We start from the raw sequence: 19,186 nt of genomic DNA on the forward strand, positions 1-19,186 counted from the left end.
CGTTTTTGACAGTAACGATACGTCTTGTTGTCTTAACAGCTCTTTACACTTCAGTGGCAACTAAACAGTACATTTTAGCACTACAGTGAATCATATTGTCCTTTCGCAGTCCGTTTTGCAATTTAAAAGAACCGTTTGCAATCAACAACGAAGTTATCCCAACAAGTGCATGACGGAATGGAATCCCCAGTGGATGTGAAGGGACTAAGACAGCAGGAAGATACTATGGCCACATGGAAGTCTCCCCTGCAGCGGAGGGAGGGCACTTCCCTCTGTCTGCAGCTAGCTGTGGATATCCAGGGTCTGGCCTCCCTGACCGCGCTCACTTCCCACGCACCACGAGGGCACGTCGGCTTGCGTCCCAAATGGCACCATATTCCCTACATAGTGCACTACTTTTGACAAGTAGGGGCAATAGGGTGAGCTGTCACTGTATTATGTGAGTCCTATGTATGGGTGTTGGGAAGATCTCCCTCTGATCATGTCACACACTTTCTCTATCAGCAGCAAGGCCACTGTAACACTTTTTCCCCCCCTATCTAGCGAACTGACTTACTGATCATCGCCTGACTCTTTTACAGGTTATTTTGACTGGCGTTAACAACCTGTAAGAACTTCATAGAGACAGACATGATAGAAGCCTCAGCGCCATTATGAAGACTGTTGTTGTTTTGGATACATTAGTGCTCCATCACCCTGTCACATATTCTGAAAATACTGTATGGCTCATCTGTGCTCCGGGTCTGACCGGATGACCCCACTTCCTCTGGGGAGCGTTGAAAAGTAAGTTAGACAGAATCACAGTGGTGACGACAGTCTGCTTTGACCTGTGTGGTCCAAATATGGGATATGGTGTGTGCGTGTGTGTGTGTGTGTGTGTGTGTGTGTGTGTGTGTGTGTGTGTGTGTGTGTGTGTGTGTGTGTGTGTGTGTGTGTGTGTGTGTGTGTGTGTGTGTGTGTGTTCGGGTGTGGGTGTGTGTGAGTAAGCCTTTAGCATCAGGGTCTGCTCTACTAAACCGCCTCATATTGCACGTCATAACAGCAAATTAATAGAAGGCTTGGAAAGAGAAGTGCAAAAACACTCCTTTATGTTTTCATCAAGACACCCTCTCCTACTTCCTAACTTACTTTTGTAGCATGCTACCTTTTCAAACTCACAATGCTATCTCATCTAGTGCTTCCCACTGTACCACCCAAGTGGGATGGCTTGGAGATGAAAACATCCTAATCCTCTCCCCACATCTTAAATGGACCCTCATTCAGATAAGTCAGCCTTTTTCCTCAGTCTGTACACAATGTCCATTCAGTTCTGGTGATCTGTGAGGAAACGTTCACACACTGTGGCTTCACATCTCTGTTAATAGATAGATAGATAGATAGATATAGATAGATAGATAGATAGATAGATAGATAGATAGATAGATAGATAGATAGATAGATAGATAGATAGATAGATAGATAGATAGATAGATAGATAGATAGATAGATAGATAGATAGATAGATAGATAGATAGATAGATAGATAGATAGATAGATAGATAGATAGATAGATAGATAGATAGATAGATAGATAGATAGATAGATAGATAGATAGATAGATAGATAGATAGATAGATAGATAGATAGATAGATAGATAGATAGATAGATAGATAGATAGATAGATAGATAGATAGATAGATAGATAGATAGATAGATAGATAGATAGATAGATAGATAGATAGATAGATAGATAGATAGATAGATAGATAGATAGATAGATAGATAGATAGATTATGTCTGAGTATTGGAGCGTGCCCCTATCTATCCGTAAATTTAAAAAAACAAGAAAATGGTGCCGTCTGGTTTGCTTAATGTAAAGAATTTGAAATGGTTTATACTTTGACTTTTGATACGTAATTATATTTTAGCAATTACATTTATTTTTGATACTTAAGTGTATTTAAAACCAAATACTTTTAGACTTTTACTGAAGTTGTATTTTACTGGGTGACTTTCACTTTTACTTGAGCCTATTAAGCATCTTTACTTTTACTCAAGTATGACAATTGGGTTCTTTTTCCACCACTGCTCTGGAGCATAAAGTGTTTAGCTTAGGAACCATTGTGACACAGTACCTGTTTTTTTGAGGAATCAAGAAACATGGCATGAAGATCGATCAAACATCAGAGATCTGTATCATCGCCAGATTGTCTTTTACAAAGCTCTGCACCTGCAATGAAGCTCTCGAACTTAAGATGAATGTAAACAGAGTAGATCCAGCCTGTCATTTATTGTCATGTTTGGCTATGGGATTGGTCGATCTTCAGTCCTGACCTCTGTCCAATAGGACCACCAAATCCTTGTCCTGGGCTGTTGATCTTTTAACCCGCCCATAGGATCGACTGGAGGATCTCGGCTTTGTGGCATCACAAAAGCTGTAATATGTGGCTTGGGGATTAGGAGCGCAAAGCTTTTAAAATAGTTGAGGATGAGGATCGGTTCTTCCGGCCACGTGAAGCTCTCAGATTTCTTGACACAGGTAAAGGCAAAGCCCCTTTCTGTGTCCCAAATGGCTACCTATTCCCCAACGTTGTGGACATTTCTAAGGTCTATCCCTAATCTCCCCCGAGGTCCGATAACTCAGCCATCTCCAGCGAAGCACTTCTTACAGGCCAAACAAAGCATGAGGAGTTATCGCTGTGCAGCTCATTCTCATCGGGCATGTAGCTGCTGGTATCGTTGTCATACACCATGAGAAGATCTACCTCCCAAATTGCACTCTATGCCCTATATAGTGCACTACTTTTGACCAGGGCCCATAGGGACACTATGCTCTATGTAGGGAATACGCTGCCACTTGGGACGCAGACAAGATCTGCCTTTCAGCTGATGTTCACTAATCACCATGGTTATCATTCACTTTCTTTCTTTCTCTCTCACTCGCTCTCTATCTCTCTCTCTCTCTCTCTCTCTATCTTTTCTGCGATTGGCCAAATCCTTTAACTCTGTCATAACAGCTCTGGTTCTATCACTGACTTCAAGCATCATCCAGGAAGCAGAATGTTCGGCTAATACATTTCTGTAGAAGTCCGTGAAGAAATATTGTGCTAGCTATGCTACTGCCAGAGCTGTAAGAGCCTCTGTTTTCCTATGCCTGATGAGTAAGGTGACGTACAAAATGCTGACTCTGGTTCCAGTTCTCTTTCTGCCGTGAACATTAGAGAAACTCAAAGCTCACAGCTATTATGCTCCATTTACAATGTCATTGTAGTATTGGGCTAATTGTTCACAGTCTCTCGCTCCAGTCAGTGATAATGTCCTCTTGGGAGTGTGTTAAATGGTCTACACTGTTGAGTTGATATGCATCCCAAATTGACCCTATTCCCAATATAGTGCACTATCGGCCCTATGGGCCTTGGTCAAAAGTAGTGTACTATAAAGGGAATAGGGTGCCATCTGGAGCACAGCCTTGGAGACACGACTCGTGTGCCAGCTGTGTACCATGGTTGTGTGTACCCTATGGTGATCTAGCCATGGGGGGCTAGCCACTGACACAGCACTATCTCCAACTGCTATCGGCATGGAAACAAAGAGGTGCTGATAGCAGAAAATAAGGATCTTTCTCTTTTTGGCGGGCGAACACTGGGTGGTGGCTCCTGGCTCTGAATGATTTGGGGAGTTTTGAGGTCAATTACGGGGGCACTGGCAGGGCGTGTGGCAATGTGGAAGACATCCAGATAGTTAAGATGGAATTTGCGATTGTCCTTAAAATGTGAACTCTTTCCCCTCCCTCTCGTGTGATGGCTATCAGTCAGCACTTTGTGTACATGCATCTATTCATTAAAGATGCTATCAGACGGCAGAGGCATTTGAGAGGGTTTTCAGGGGAAGTCAGCAAGGCGAGATCAATGGACACCATCTCCGATCTTGTGTTTGCACACAAGAAGGGTAACTTCAGTCGAGCTACCAAAGTCTGCTATGTATATGTGATTTGAACAGCTTGAAAAACAAGTTGGGCTTGGTTTGATCATGCAATAAGTATTTGCAAAGGTTATGTCCTCCTGAATGAAAAACAAAGCTGATTAAACAGAATCAAATAGCAGCAACACTTGACTATAATCAAAATAATATAATGAATCTAGGTTTTAGTTTTTTTTGTGGTTTTATTTAGATTCCCTCTAAGGGGAACATCAGGATCAACTTCAGCTATTTTTCATAATTTAGTGACTTTCTTATCATACGTCTTGTTGAGAGATCAGATTAAACCACATTGTTGGAACAAAAGAAGAATGATTTCATTCATTGTGTACTTAAAGGGGCAGTGCAGTTAAAAACATGATTTTCCGTTTTTTATGATATTTCTACACTATGAGGTCAAAATAACACTCTGAAATTGAGAAAATAATGATGCCATTTTGTGTAAGAGATGTTTGAAAAAATGTGTTGGAATTTCAGCCTGTTCAATTGGGATGGAACTTTGGGCCCACAGCATGACGTTGCAATGTGACCTGATTATACAAGACTAATGACTGTTCATCTGGGTAAGGGGGTGGGCTTTAGCCCATTCTATCAGCCAATCAGATATGTGTATGTAAAAATCTTCCAATTTGTTTTCTAACACCCACACGATCAAACTGAGCATTTCAAGGGCCAAGGGAGGCTCAGGGAAATATATGATAAAAAATATATATTTTGAGGTTGTTTTCGTTAAATAAACACACGGTGATTGATTAAACATACAGTGATGCAATTATAAAGACTGCATGGGGCCTTTAACCACATTATTGTAACCTCATGATGCATGAGAATTCAAGTTGCTTCTCTTGGAAATATCAATACTGTGGTAACATTGTACTTTTATGAAGCATATCTCTATGTAGAGGGTGTTTAAGCTCGCAATGTGTTATCACTGAAACTAAAGTTTGCATTTTTGGTAAACAACGTACAGTGCCTTTAGAAAGTATTCATACCCCTTCACTTATTCCACATTTTGTTGTGTTACAGCCTGAATTCAAAATGGATGAAATACCCCATCATGACAAAGTGAAAAGATGTTTTTAGAAAAGTTAGCAAGTATATTGAAAATTAAATACAGGAATATCTCATTTACCTAAGTATTCACACCCTTGTGTCAATACTTTGTAGAAGCACCTTTTGGCGGCGATTACAGCTTTGAGTCATATTGGGTATGTCTGTAACAAATTTGCACATCTGGATTTGGGGATTTTCTTTCATTATTCCTTGCAGATTTTCTCAAGCTCTGTTAAGTTAGATGGGGAGTGGTGGTGAACAGCAATCTTCAAGTCTTTCCACAGATTTTCAATGGGATTCAAGTCTGGGCTTTGGCTGGGCCACTCAAGGACTTTTACATTCTTGTTCGGAAGTCATTCCAGCATTGCTTTGGCTGTGTGCTTGGGGTCATTGTCCTGTAGGAATTTACATGTTTGCCCCAGTCTAAGGTCGTTTGTACTCTGAAGCAGGTTTCTCATCAAGGATTTGCCTGTATTTGGCTCAGTTCATTGTTCCCTCTCCTTACCAGTCTCCCAGTCCTTGCTGCTGAAAAGCATTGCCATAGCATGATGCTGTCATCACCATGCTTCATGGAAGGGATTTGTTAGACGGGTGATGTGCTGTGCCTGGTTTTCTCCAGACATAGCACTTTGCATTCAGAACAAATAGTTCAATTTCTGTCTCATCAGACCACAGAATATTTTGCCTTACGCACTCAGTCTATCACATGCCCTTTTCAAACTCCAGGCATGCTGTCATGTGCCTTTTTCTCAGGAGTGTCTTCCGTCTGGCCACTCTCCCATAAAGCCCCGATAGGTTGTCCTTCTGGCAAGTTCTCCCATCTCAGACCACTGTGATCTTGGGAACATTCAACATTCTAGAAATGGTTTTATACCCTTCCTCAGATATGCGCCTCATTACAATTCTCTCTCATAGATCTACGGACAGTTCCTTATGGTATAGTTTCTGCTCTGACATGCACTGGAAACTGTGGGAGCTTCTGTTGAAAGGTGTGTTTCTTTCTAAATCATGTCCAAACAATTGAATTGGCCATAGGTGGATTCCAATCAAGTTGTAGTGACATCTCCAGGATGATCAAAGGAAAGTGGGTGCATTTTATTTCATTTTCAATACATTTGCAAAAATGTCTAAAAACATGTTTTCTCTGTCATTTTGGGGTATTGTGTGTGTAGATGGGTGAGAATTTTTTAAAATTAAATTCATTTTGAATTCAGGCTGAAAAACAACAAAATGTGGAATAAGTCAAGGGGTATGAAAACTTTCTGAAGGCTCTGTATTTCTCTCTTTAGTTCTGAATCTGTAATAAACCTAATCAAGTTTAATGTTTGATACTTCATTATAAATACAGTTCATTTTAGATTCCAGAAACCCATAGGTTTTTAATTAAGATTTCTTTGGAAATTGTCTTAGTATTTTCACCAAATATTTAAAAGGTCAAAAATGAGATCCTGAACTGTAAGATACTTAATTAAGCTATGAAATTGGATTATGTAGTTTCATTATCTCCTGGTTAGTTGTGCATTCACTCTTCTTTTAATAAATTGCTTAGGCCTTCTTTCTTAAAATAGTTCAGGCTCTTTTCTTTAATGTGTCTTGTTATGTTCATTAGATAAGGAAAATCCCTGGTAGGAAAGTACCAACACTGGCGCATCTTTAACTGGACGGACGTTGGTATCTGAACAAGAGATCAGAGGACTCTCTGAGACTGCTGAGAGGAAATGATGTCATGCATGGAACCCAGAAGTGGGGCCAGTCATTGGAGGGAGGGAGAGGGAGGTGTAGTGCAGTGGGTGGTGCTCGACTCGGTGTTCGACTAGACTAAACTGTCAGATGTAAAAACGCTGACGAATTGTTGGACAAAGTCATAGTCGTCTCAGAGCATAAACTCTTGTTTCTTACATACTGTATCACAGGTCTAAAAACGCAAATTCAAATAGGATTCATGCCCTTGTTTGTTCCATAAGAAAGCTGCTATTATGTGTAAATGTCTAGAGGTGGTGGGTGAACTTCTGAGATCCTCTGGTATTGTAGCCAGGCAATGCGGTATATTTCAAGAAACTAAGATGGCGTCATCTGTGGCGAACAAAAGTGTGAGAGTTGTCTTTTGTCTGACAGGTTAAGCGGTCATAATTGATACCTGATGCTCTGAGGTTGCAACACAAAATGATGTTGCCATTTCAGAGTAATTAGTTGGAGAGGTGTTTGGTCGTGAATACGGAACTCTGGGGTAGATTCATCTCTTGAGTGGTATTCTAGTTCTGACTGAGAAGCAGCCATGCATTCAGACAGAACTGCGTACCATTTAGTCACGCACCTATCATTCACTACAAGCAAGTACATCATCCCCCCTAGACAAACGAGGTCTGCAGTCTGTCTACAGTAGACACTACAAATTGAGCAATTCTGGTGAGTATGGTAGTGATATAGGAGTGACACACAAGCACACACTCAAAAACGTTCACACACACACAGCACCTAGCGGTGAGAGCGTTGGGCCAGTAACTGAGAGGTCGCTAGTTTGAATCCCCAAGCCGACAATGTGCCCTTGAGCAAGGCACTTAACCCTAATTGCTCCAGGGTCGTCGTTGATATTGGCAGACCCTGGCCGTGACCCCACTCACCGAAGGTGTCACAGGGAGAGTGGGATGTACAAAAAAACACATTTCCAATTCACACATGCGTATTAATACACACTTTTGTGAAACAGGACAGATATAAGTACCCACCAACTTATTATTACATACACATGGTTAAAACGTCCAGATTCCCCATTAGCTTTTGTTATTTATCGGATGCTAATGTTAGGATAGTGATATCTTGACAGATTATCCAAAAATAGGGATAATTCATGAGGGAGACGGGGTGGGACAACATTGTATCTCAAGCACCAGTCAAAATGGTGACCGTTGGTTTCAGGATTTCTGTCAGTAATCATTTATTTGTGTTTATCTGCTCTCTCCTGAAATTTCTGCGGTAAAATAGGAAAAGAGGGGCTAGTCAAGGGCTGACTTTGAGCGTTGGGCGTCTTCTGAAAGGGACTGAGGGATGAGGTGGACAGACTGCAGAGCACTTCCTCAGCTCTCCTGACACTTTTGTTGAGGGCTGAGAATGAACGAGGTAATCCAAGCCGAGCCATGGTCACTTGCGAAGGTGGGGGCTGGCGGTATGCTGCTAGCCTTTCCCATGAAGAAGCTCTTTTTGCGTCTGAGTGTGTTTGCTTCAGAAGTCTTGACCCTCAGATAGATATCGCTTTAGGTTTACCACTTTTTAACGCAAAGGACACAACACACTATCCACCTTAGAAATATCAATGTTGTGAATGTGAATGTATACCGTTTTTTATGTCAGTATACTGAAACAAATTCAATTTGAATTCATTTGCTTTTGTTCAAATTATATCACTTTCTACTTTTGACTAATAACTCAAGTCGGACCCATGCGTGCAGATTGAGAGTAGCATGTACATCACTCTGCGTCTTCTAGCGTGGAGCAGAAGGTCGCTTGTGGTTTCCTGCTTTGCCTCCAGTCTTAGTCCTGGCGCCTTGATTCCGTGCTGCTGAGAGGGTGACATTTAGACGGTGTGTCTTGGAATGGAGGTGTGTTCTGTACTATAATACATGGTTGACACGGCAGAGATGAATGTGGCCCTGCCTCAGGGCGTGTGGAGAAAAACTGATTGTTGGGGAAGTCATAACAAGTTTCCTTACAACCGTACATAAAGGTACATGGTAATTGATATGACAGCAGGCAAAACATAACAAGTTACTTCACAAGCTAGTGAATTAACTTATATTATATAGCTATTAATCATCTTTAGACAAGCTTTTAGATGTGCTCACATGATACATTCATTTGGACTGTGTGTACAATACAAACGTGTGTGTGTGTGTGTGTGTGTGGAGGGGGAGGGTGCGAGCAGATTGATGTGGGCCTGTACTCAGAATAACCGCCAGTGATGATGTGATCAGTTGTGCGGGCTATCAGTCAGTCAGTCAGTTAGTCAGTCAGTCAGCCGTCAGTCAGCCGTCAGTCAGCCGTCAGTCAGTCCAGGTGGTAGGCCATCAAACTGAAGGCTCATTTGAGGCCCAGTGTTTGCTCTGTCAGACTTGTGCTCAGTAAGGCTTAGACTTGTCCCAGTAATGGCACATCTCCATTCAGCAGTAGCTGTTTGCTAGAAGATCACCTTACATTGCTCATTATCTGTCTGCAGCAGAGGCCTCAGCAAACAAACAGTCCAATAGCCTTTGAATGGTGAGAAAATGTTGAATATATAGGTCCAAAGTCAAACAGTTTTCTCCTGCCGTCGAGGCTATTGGGGCTCACGGAGTGTTGTACACACACACTTCCAGTAAAAATGCTATTGCAAATGGGGCTAATTGTTCCGTAAATATTTGTTGTATTTTTGCAGAATTACTACTTGTTAGCCAAATAAACATTATGATCAGGAAATGATAATGTTAGATAATATTTATTTTCATTTCGTCTGTACTAACCTCAACACTGGCGATAACAACAGTTGCACTTTTCTAGTTCAGCTTAGCAGAAATTAAATACTAACATGCAAATTGAGAACTGTCCCTCAGGTCAAGGTGCTGGATAAATTCTGATAGGCCTACTTCAGGTTCAGATCATTTTAAGCACATGTAGATTTAAAGGAGATATAGACTCTCAGTATTATATATCCTGTAGAATCCCATATTCTATCAATTCTATAAGTAATGTATTGGATCTCTGTGTAGACTCTCACCGTAACACACCGAGTGTGGATGGGTTTTCGCTCCACCCTTGTACTTGATTAAAGAATTAAGGTCACTAATTAGTAGGGAACTCTCCTGACCTGGTTGTCCAGGGCTTACTTGAAAGGAAAAGACAGAATCCTGCAGAAACTAGGCCCTCCATGGAATGAGTTTGACAACCCTGCTCTAACACATAATACTAATGACTATAAGGACAGGACACACCCTATATTTTGGCCTCCGCCTGTCTCAGCAGTCCTATGTGTGTGTCTCAAATGGCACTAAGTAGTGCACTAAATAGAAAATAGGGTGCCATTTGGTACGCAGTCCTATCCCACTGGGCACACACTGGTTGAACCAACGTCGTTTCCAAGTCATTTCAATGAAATCACGTTGAACCAACGTGGAATAGGCGTTGAACTGACGTCTGCGCCCCGTGGGATGTGTCTCGGGCAGTGTGGTGGGGGGGTGTCGTTTGCAGAGGAGACACACTGGACTGTGTGATGGAGGAAACAGCATGCTGCCGCTCCCCGTCCCTTTGTTGATGTCCATCACCAGGTGTCCATGGTAACCCTACCACACACATCCCTCTCTCTGCTGCATGCTCCTGCTTTTAACAACTTCCTGGGTGTGTCCCAGATGGTAACCTATTCACTAAAAAGTGCACTACTTTTGACCAGAGCCCAATGACACCTGGTCAAAAGTAGGGCAATATGGGAATAGGGAGCCATTTGAGACGCAACCCTGTCTTTCTGGCTACAAACCTGCGCACCCCTGAGTAGAACGTCCTCCAAAACATTTTGTTAAAGTCAGTTTCTTATACATGATCTTCAGCACATCTATCTCAATCCAATATCAACGTTTTGGAGTGCATTTGGCCTACTAATGGTCATTTGAATAATGAAAACTACATTTCACAAAATATGGATAGTGTAAGGATAAAACAAAAAACTCAAACAACAAAGCTGAACTACCAGTATCTGTATTGTGTTTAGAATGTTCTGTATATTTCTGTTCAGAAAGTCCCACGTGTCCTCATCTGAGAGAGAGGTCCGTGGCTTGGCTTGGCTGGGTTATATCCACCACACAGGCAAACTGTACTCTGAGGATTGTTAAACGTAAGCGCTTAACCAAACTATGTTTTCCACTTCCACTAACTGTATTTTCATAAGGTTTTCTTGGTTAGTATTTTTAGTCCTTTATGCAGATATAAAAATTCCTAAATTGCTCTCTGTTTACGCCTCAAACCCCCACAAAATAGGCATCTGTATTCATCCTGAAATGTTGTCTACTCCCTTGCCTTAAACAAGTATAATTTTTAGAGACACTCAATACTTCTATCTAATGCAGCATTACATAACCAGATAATAATGAATATCTGTTTAGCGTTGTACAATAATTTTCTATAATAATAATAATTTAAAAAATATGTAGTGACAATTTTTTATAGGTATTCTGAATTTATGTGTTAGGTCATTCTAGAATGCAGCAGGGGAATAACGTATAGGCTATCCTTAAATAAGACTAAAAAATATATATAATAATGATAATAATGAATAAATTATATTTAAGCAATAAGACCCGAGGGTGTGTGGTATATTGCCCATATACAACAAACCCCTGAGATGCCTTATTGCTATTATAAACTGTCTTCCAACATAATTAGAAGAGTACAAATAAATGTTTTGTCATACCCGTGGTATATAGTCTGATATAACACGGCTTTTAGCCAATCAGCATTCAAGGCTCGAACCACGCATTTTATAATATAGATTCTAAAATGAATACAGAAATATCAACATATAAGCATTATCTTAATAGATAGTGTACATTCATGTTCGTGTTCATATTCATAATTCCTTATTGTAGTTAGAATGAATTACAGTAGCTTTGTAGTATTTCAAGAAGGGTTTGAGTGGATTAATTTCAATACACTACATATCAAAATATATTCTGTCCAAGGTCGCCTATCATTCATACTAGTATAATATAATATAATATAATATAATATAATAAATATAATCTAACAATAATCTAATTTCGATTAGGCACATGATCTCTACACTTCCAAGGCCAATATTTGAATGGGCGAATACCCATTCGATCAGAATTCAGTTGAACATATGTAAACTGTAAACTGAAATAAACAATGATCAAAAACAAAGGTGCAGAGAGGGAAAATTGTAGCTGTGACTGTGGGCAGTCTGGTTTAATCGATCAGGGATAGTTTGCTCACGGTCAACAATTGATCAAGCCCAAGCTCGAATGTTTTCTGAAGGTCAACACGATATGCAGTCCCAAATGGAGGTACATTTACAATATATCACTTTTATATATCACTCTCGGCATAGCATTATTCGCGTTAGCTTTACAACACGTCTGTCTTGTATCCTTCTATGATTATTGATGCAAACGGTGCGCATGACTTGCATCTATCTCTGCGTGATGTTTGGATTGATCAGGGGCTCCAGAGGTTTGTGTACAGTCGGTTCTGATACTGTATGTTGGATTATCGGGTGTTTCATGTTTGTCTTGGAATAGGCTATCCAATAGATGTGTCATGGTCTGGAGCCTATATCAAATAAGGGCGTGTTGGTCTTTATTCTTGACTGATTGTTGGGTAGCTATTGCGGCCAGCCTCCTTACCCAGATAGGGGGCTGGCGGTGGCATCTGGCCAAAGGTATCGGCCTACAGAGATACCATCTTGCAAGGCGCCGAAAAGTGCGAAGCATCATTAACTCCAGAATAGCTTGGTTTGCACGAATTTGAAGGGAGGCATGGTGAGTGACACATCAGGGGGAAAAAAGCTGTTATACTGAATCATTATACGAAGTTATTTTACCAACTGCAAATGTATCATTTTCATTTTACCAGGAGCCAACAACATAAACCTGCAGGAATTAGGCAAATCCAAACATATGAACGAGGCATTTCCCGTTTAGCATGCCTTTATTAAGCACAGTTAGGCTATAAAAATATATAATACAGCTTCTGCAGATATAATTTACAAAATTACAAATAGGCCTACATGATATTGTTAACATTTTTTAAAGGTCCCTTTTAGGACATAGGCCCTAACAAATAGAGATGGTTCACGTTTGTTTGAACCCAGAGAGCATGCAGGATTATCATCGGTTGTGAGAAACAATGCGTTGGAACTGTCGACACTTGTAGGCTGGCTACATAATTCGTGTTACACAATTTCGATTGGGATGAGTTTTGAATGAGTGGAATTTTAAATATATAATAATGATATCCTAATCAACCCAACACCGCTGCATTGGTGCAGGTGAACAAGACTGCACCACCATTCATGTCGACATTCGATTATTCTACTAGTGGATTATGCATTTTTTAAAATCTTTTCATTTTACGCATTTTCTTTCGGCTACATTGCCTGTGATCTTGACGGTCGGTTGGTTTCGTTGGGTTATGAAGCGGAGGTCGGGAGAGATAGTCCGTGTACGCTCAACGCCTCGTGCTGGTGCTTGCTCAAGGGACCGGGAGGTTTTCTGTCTCCTGCGAAAAACAAACAAGAGATACGTTCATGGAACAAATAAATCGTCATTCTATCCATCATCAGAACAGTGAGAACACAAAGGCGTGTTAGATGTAGGTCCCAAAGCCGTGGCAAGAAGAGCAGATATCGCTACACAATCTCCAAAGAAAACGCCATACAATACCTCACCATAACTGCAGCAACAGAGATATGGCATGGGCTGGCCGTTTTAATTATTGAGATATCTAGACAGAGTAGTCTTTGATGTCTCATCTGACATAGATCAAGGTTATTGGACTGTCAATAGTAGCCTATCAAGTGGTTATGGAATCATATGTGTCCATTGTATTGTAGACCAAATATACTACTGAACACAAATATAAACGCAGCTGTTGGTCCCATGAGCTGAAATAAAAGATCCTAGAAATGTTCCATATGCACAAAAAGCTTATTTCTCTCAAATGTTGTATGCAAATTTGTTTACATCCCTGTTAGTGAGTATTTCTCATTTCCCAAGATAATCCATCCACCTGACAGGTGTGGCATATCAAGAACCTTATAAAACAGCAGGGTCATTACAAAGGTGCACCTTGTGCTGGGGGTCAATAAAATACCACTCTAAGATGTGCCGTTTTGTCCCACAACACAATGCCACAGATGTCTCAAGTTTTGAGGGAGCATGCAATTGGCATGCTGACTGCAGGAATGTCCACCAGAGCCGTTGCCAGAGAATTGAAGGTTCATCTTTCTACCACAAGCCACCTCGTTTTCTAGAATTTGGCAGTATGTCCAATCCGTCTCACAACCGCAGACCACGTTTATCCACGCCAGGCCCAGGACCTCCATGTCAGGCTTTTTCACCTGCGGCATCTTCTAAGATCACCCACCAGGACAGGTGATGAAACTTTAATTAAACAATCTTTTGTGGGGAAAAACTGAATCGTCGAAATTGTTGCATGTTGCTTTTATATTTTTGTTCAGCATATGTAGCTATCTTTCTTCACAAAAATATAATAGGGACACAGGCCAAGCTACTGACATCAAAATGATTGGATAAACATCAGCATCGATTTTCGAACATAGTATGGATCATGTAGACCTCCTCAAGTATTTAATGTAGAATGGTGCTCATTGGTGTTACATTAATTAGCTTATCAGGCTATATCTTCATGACGTATTTTTTAAAATTTGAATAAGTCGAATGAATGAATTGACATCGCTAATTTCATGGTTGTTCTCATTTATATTAAATTACCTCAATGACATTTGTATCTGTAAAAATAAAAACCTTCCAAATCGACCTAGTCGTCAAGCAAACGCACTAAAAGCTTGCAAATAGGAAAATAAGAGAGCCTAACATTTCTTCGCAAATTGAATAAACATAATTTGAACATCATAACTGCAACTTTATATTTTTAAGAATATGTAGGCCTAAACGTTTTGAAGAGTAAGGTCGAAATCGTTATAGTAATCATATAGGCCTGTTCAAATATTATTAATGGGTTCTTCAAGATAACCTATAGGCCTACAGTCATCACCTGAGTGGGTACTGCTGTGCTATACCTATAGACCAAAACGACTTGCACAGTAGCCTACACTTCCAAAGCCTTCTCCCAGAGGACTTAACGGTTTCCTTATGAGTCGCACAACACCGCGCCAGCTCTGTTCAGACATACTCTAAATGTCAACTGTTGTCCTAGACCCCCTAATTGGGCACCTACTGTTGGGCCGTTGGCTTTCGACCCACAAGCCCTAATATATATTTTTTTTGTTGACGAGTGCATTTACAAATTGCTGGTGTTTGATTGACAGCTGCCTTAAAGCCGCGCCTGCCACTGTTCTGCATTCAAATATCACCTGCATATTTGAAATGTAAAAACGTGTGGCTAAGTACAGAGACTGCATGGCTTACCTTCTCGTGCTGAGTGTTTGAAGGACATCGCCATGTGGAGGTCTCCACCTTGCATCATTGCTTCGCTGTTGGGGTGGGCAAGACTTGTGCTTTGAGACTGCCAGTGGTGTCCCGTTGTCATATAGTTACCTGCTGGTCCACCATACACCCCGTATTGGTTTGGGGGAGAGTAGGCACAAGCATAACTAGATAGGTTTGAAGAAGACTGGAGAGGAAAACAAGAAAATAAATCATTTTAAGCACAGAGAAGCAAAACGCCCTAACACTTTTATGCGTGCATTGTATTTACAGAGGAAATGTAGTGGAAACGGATTTCTGATCAAACTATGAACATATTCGTTGTTTGTGTATTGTTTGTGTATTTGATTCATAAATGTACCTGAGGAAACTTGATGTCTGCCTCTAGGGAGGATTTCTCTATTCCGTTGACACCATGGGCTGAGGAAAACGTCGCTCTGTTTACGCTCGCCCACTCCTCCATTTTTGATGGGTACCCCTCAGCTCCAGCGATGGCTGTGGGAAATGTTTCAGTGTAGAATGTAACATTATTAAGTCTACAAACCATTTTAGGTTTTATTCGATTTGTATCGATATTTTCAGATACACCTCTGCTGATGACAACATTCCTCTTGCACAAAGACATGCTATGATTAACATTGTTTTTGATTTAGGTAAATTCGTGTGGAAATTCTTCGTTAAACACACACTTCAACCAATCTTTATTTTCTAAAATCAGATCGAATGTTTGTGGCCACAATGTGTTCAATGCCATGTTTTTGTAAGATCTAATTTCTATGAAATTTTAGAACAACATTTAATATTTTAAACATTCTTGTTTATTTGACACCTACAGTGTTTGCCTCTTCGATTTATAGAGGCCTGGTTACATTATAACGCTATATTCTGAAGGGAAACAATGATATCTCAAATCAAATAAGACGTTACATTAACGTTCACAATGGGCTACGGGTTCGATGTAGAACTATGAGTAGGCCAACGAATAGCCAAACCACAAAGTAGTCCTCACACCGATAGGCTAGCCTTATTTGACCATTAACACATTTCAAGAGTATTTAGTGTCCATATTTATATCAGATGTGTAATTTGGCTCCTTTATCAATACGCATTTTTTTAAATTAACTTTCGTTGTATGACTAACGTATAGGGCTATTTTAGGCCTAGCCTATTAGGCCCATAATACCGTTTCACTATTTTACAGTTAAACCTATAATGTTATTTTATTTATGTATATGTCGTTTAATATAAGTGTGGTTGTTTTACGTTGTTTCTCATTCATATGGAATTGTATGATATATCTGTTTGATTGACAAGAAACACTGATTCGTAAATATTGAACTATTATGCATCTGGAAATATTGCCAATTTGAGAACTGTGTATGCATTCAGTAATGCCGTTTCTCAAGAAACAACTGACCTGCAAGAGTCAAATTCAATTTTGCCACCAACCTGCAGGGTCCATGAAGGCTCGGATGCCCAAAATGTTGCTGACTGTGTGCACGGAAGGCCAACCATGGCGGGAGAGGCTGACATGGCCCGGCGTGACCGGTATACCGGGACCGCTGCCAATTTTTGTCCCAGTGGGCGACATTGCGCTGGGGTATGAGTACGGGTACATGTGGTTGTAGGAGAGCTGAGGATGGATTGGCTTGCTGTTCTCATACTGGCCCGGCTGGGAAAGATTTCCTATTTTGTTGCGTAAAATACGGCTTATGGAGCTGACGGAGGGAACGTTATACTTATCACACACTGCATCTGCAAGAAGCCTGTCCCTGATCTCCCAAGCAAATATTCCAGGGTCTCCTTGTTTGTAATCCCTTATGCTTTTCACCACGTTGGGTGTTGTGACCCGGGGTTTACTTCCTCCTATGGCACCGGGCAGTATCGAACCCGTTTCGTTGTATCTCGCTAGTATCTTGCTCACACAGCCATGAGAGACTCGAAGCTGTCTACTGATGTCACACGGTCGTATTCCAAGTTGAGCTAATTCCACGATTCTGATCCGAATCGAATTTGGAAGTGGTCGTCCGTTGACAAATACCCCGCCAAGCTGGTTTACTTCTCCATATGTATGATCTGCAAGAAACAAATAAGGAATTGCATTGAGGTGCATAGACTCGACAGATCAGTGTAACCGTGTTTTAAACAAATAGCATTACCACAATAGCCTGTAGCTAATAGCTTAATGCACAGTGCGCACTCACGTTTCCAAAGCACCATTCCCTATCCTTGATCTAACCTATATCATTAGTATTATTATGGCCTTCAAATACAATTTCCAATAACCTATAATGATCTCAAACTTTGGAAAGCAGCTCAATCCAAATGTGGGTTAAAAATAAATGGAAACAAAGACATGGACGCTGCCATTGGAATGATACATGGGTGCAAGCATTTGAGAATAGGATAGTGCAATATAATGGTAAAACCTCTAAATCTCTTTTTATGCAAATATTTTCTCTTGATGAGTCCATGCTAAATTAATCACGGCCCACTCAGTTGAACGTCTTTTCCGCGTTAGTTCAACGTAATTCCATTGAAATGACGTGTAAACTACGTTGATTCAACCAGTGTGTACCCAGTAGGGAGAGCTTACCCATTGCCTTTGGTGTGAGATGTTGTCCTTTAGCAGTTAAGAATGTCCGAAAAGTGCGGTCTCTCCCCTCTGCACATGAGATGGGGAAATGGTTTTGCTGTGCGTTTTTCCTTTAGCTCTGCCCTTTCATTTCTGGTAAGATGATCGAAGACGGCGAGTTTGGGCAAAGGTACTGAAGTGATTTTTGTCCCATAAGGGAAAATTTGTCCATCCCGAAGGCTCAAGTGTGCGGAGATTCATTTGACGCGTCCATTACGTCAATCTCGTTGGCTGCGGCTCAAGACTATTTCCCCATTTCATTGGTCTCCTCCTTCGCGTGTATGTTAGCCCAGGCTACTTCACCGAATCTTTTCCGGGTTTTAGAGTTGAACTTCTGTCAAGAGGGCCTTTGTCACACCGACGAGAACTCTTGGTAATCGGAGCAAACATGCGCTTGGAAATTTAAATCTAACGAAAGCTATTCTCTATGACAAGGACGTCTCTGTTTAAATATTTTTGATTAATAATGTCTAGAATTAACTTGCCATTAGGAGCAGTTATTTTTAATGCATTTACGGATTGGTGCTGATGTGCACGTTTTCGGCTGTGATATAGGTTTGCAATATAACGTTAATTTGCAAGGGTATTCGCATTGTTATCCATCCGGATAGTTACCTGCAGTCATTGAAACGTGAACTGGAAGGCATGATCCTATATAGACATGTGCTAAAAACACCGAAAATCTGCCAATTGTGCTTGAATATACCTACTCTATCATTATTGCTAATAATTTAATCTGCATGTGCACAATGGCCATATGGAAACCATACTCAATTCATAATATTTCTAGTTTAATAGAATACAAACCATTTCTAACAATGACTTTTGAGGGATCCCTGGTGTGCTTGATTAAGGGAGTGGTGATTACTTTGGTTACCCATGGCTAAGGCTAGCTGATACATTGACGGCATGGCTGATGGATTATTTTCATGCGGAACCTTTTAGTTTCTGTAGTATTTAAAGACTATTGATCGCATGCTTAATGACGGTGGACCCTTTCATTTTCCAAACAAATTGTATAGCTATTGATTGTGATAGGTCTATACCTATCAGACACACGTAGACCTACGAAGAATGTACTCCTCACACCAACAAAATAATTCCAATGATTTAGACGTTTTTGAATCCACAGAAGTTGACCAAACATCTGTCATTTTTACTGTAAGAGTCTATTTTTAAAGCTCAGAAGCTATTCATACCCCTTGACTTAATCCCTATTTTGTTGTGTTACAGCCTGAATTCAAAATCGATTAAATGTGTTTTCCTCTCACGTATCTACATCCAATACCCCATAATGACAAAGTGAAAACATTTTTTCAACATTTTTGCAAATTTATTGAAAATTAAATACATATTTCATTTATATAAGTATTC

General features: G+C 40.6%; 1 protein-coding gene across 1 annotated transcript; it reads right to left on the minus strand.

Moving 5' to 3' along the window:
- Positions 1-12,678: 12,678 nt before the first annotated feature.
- LOC112217471 (paired box protein Pax-1) lies at positions 12,679-18,023 on the minus strand. The gene is made up of 5 exons (XM_024377770.2): positions 17,774-18,023; positions 16,627-17,253; positions 15,539-15,672; positions 15,160-15,364; positions 12,679-13,267 (listed from the first exon to the last, which is right to left on the minus strand). The coding sequence occupies exons 1-5, from the start codon at positions 17,775-17,777 to the stop codon at positions 13,179-13,181; spliced, it is 1,059 nt and encodes a 352-aa protein (XP_024233538.1). The 5' UTR covers positions 17,778-18,023; the 3' UTR covers positions 12,679-13,178.
- Between the last annotated feature and the right edge of the window lie 1,163 nt (positions 18,024-19,186).

The sequence above is a fragment of the Oncorhynchus tshawytscha genome, linkage group LG18 (genome assembly GCF_018296145.1).
Source record: "Oncorhynchus tshawytscha isolate Ot180627B linkage group LG18, Otsh_v2.0, whole genome shotgun sequence".
Classification (NCBI taxonomy): domain Eukaryota; kingdom Metazoa; phylum Chordata; class Actinopteri; order Salmoniformes; family Salmonidae; genus Oncorhynchus; species Oncorhynchus tshawytscha.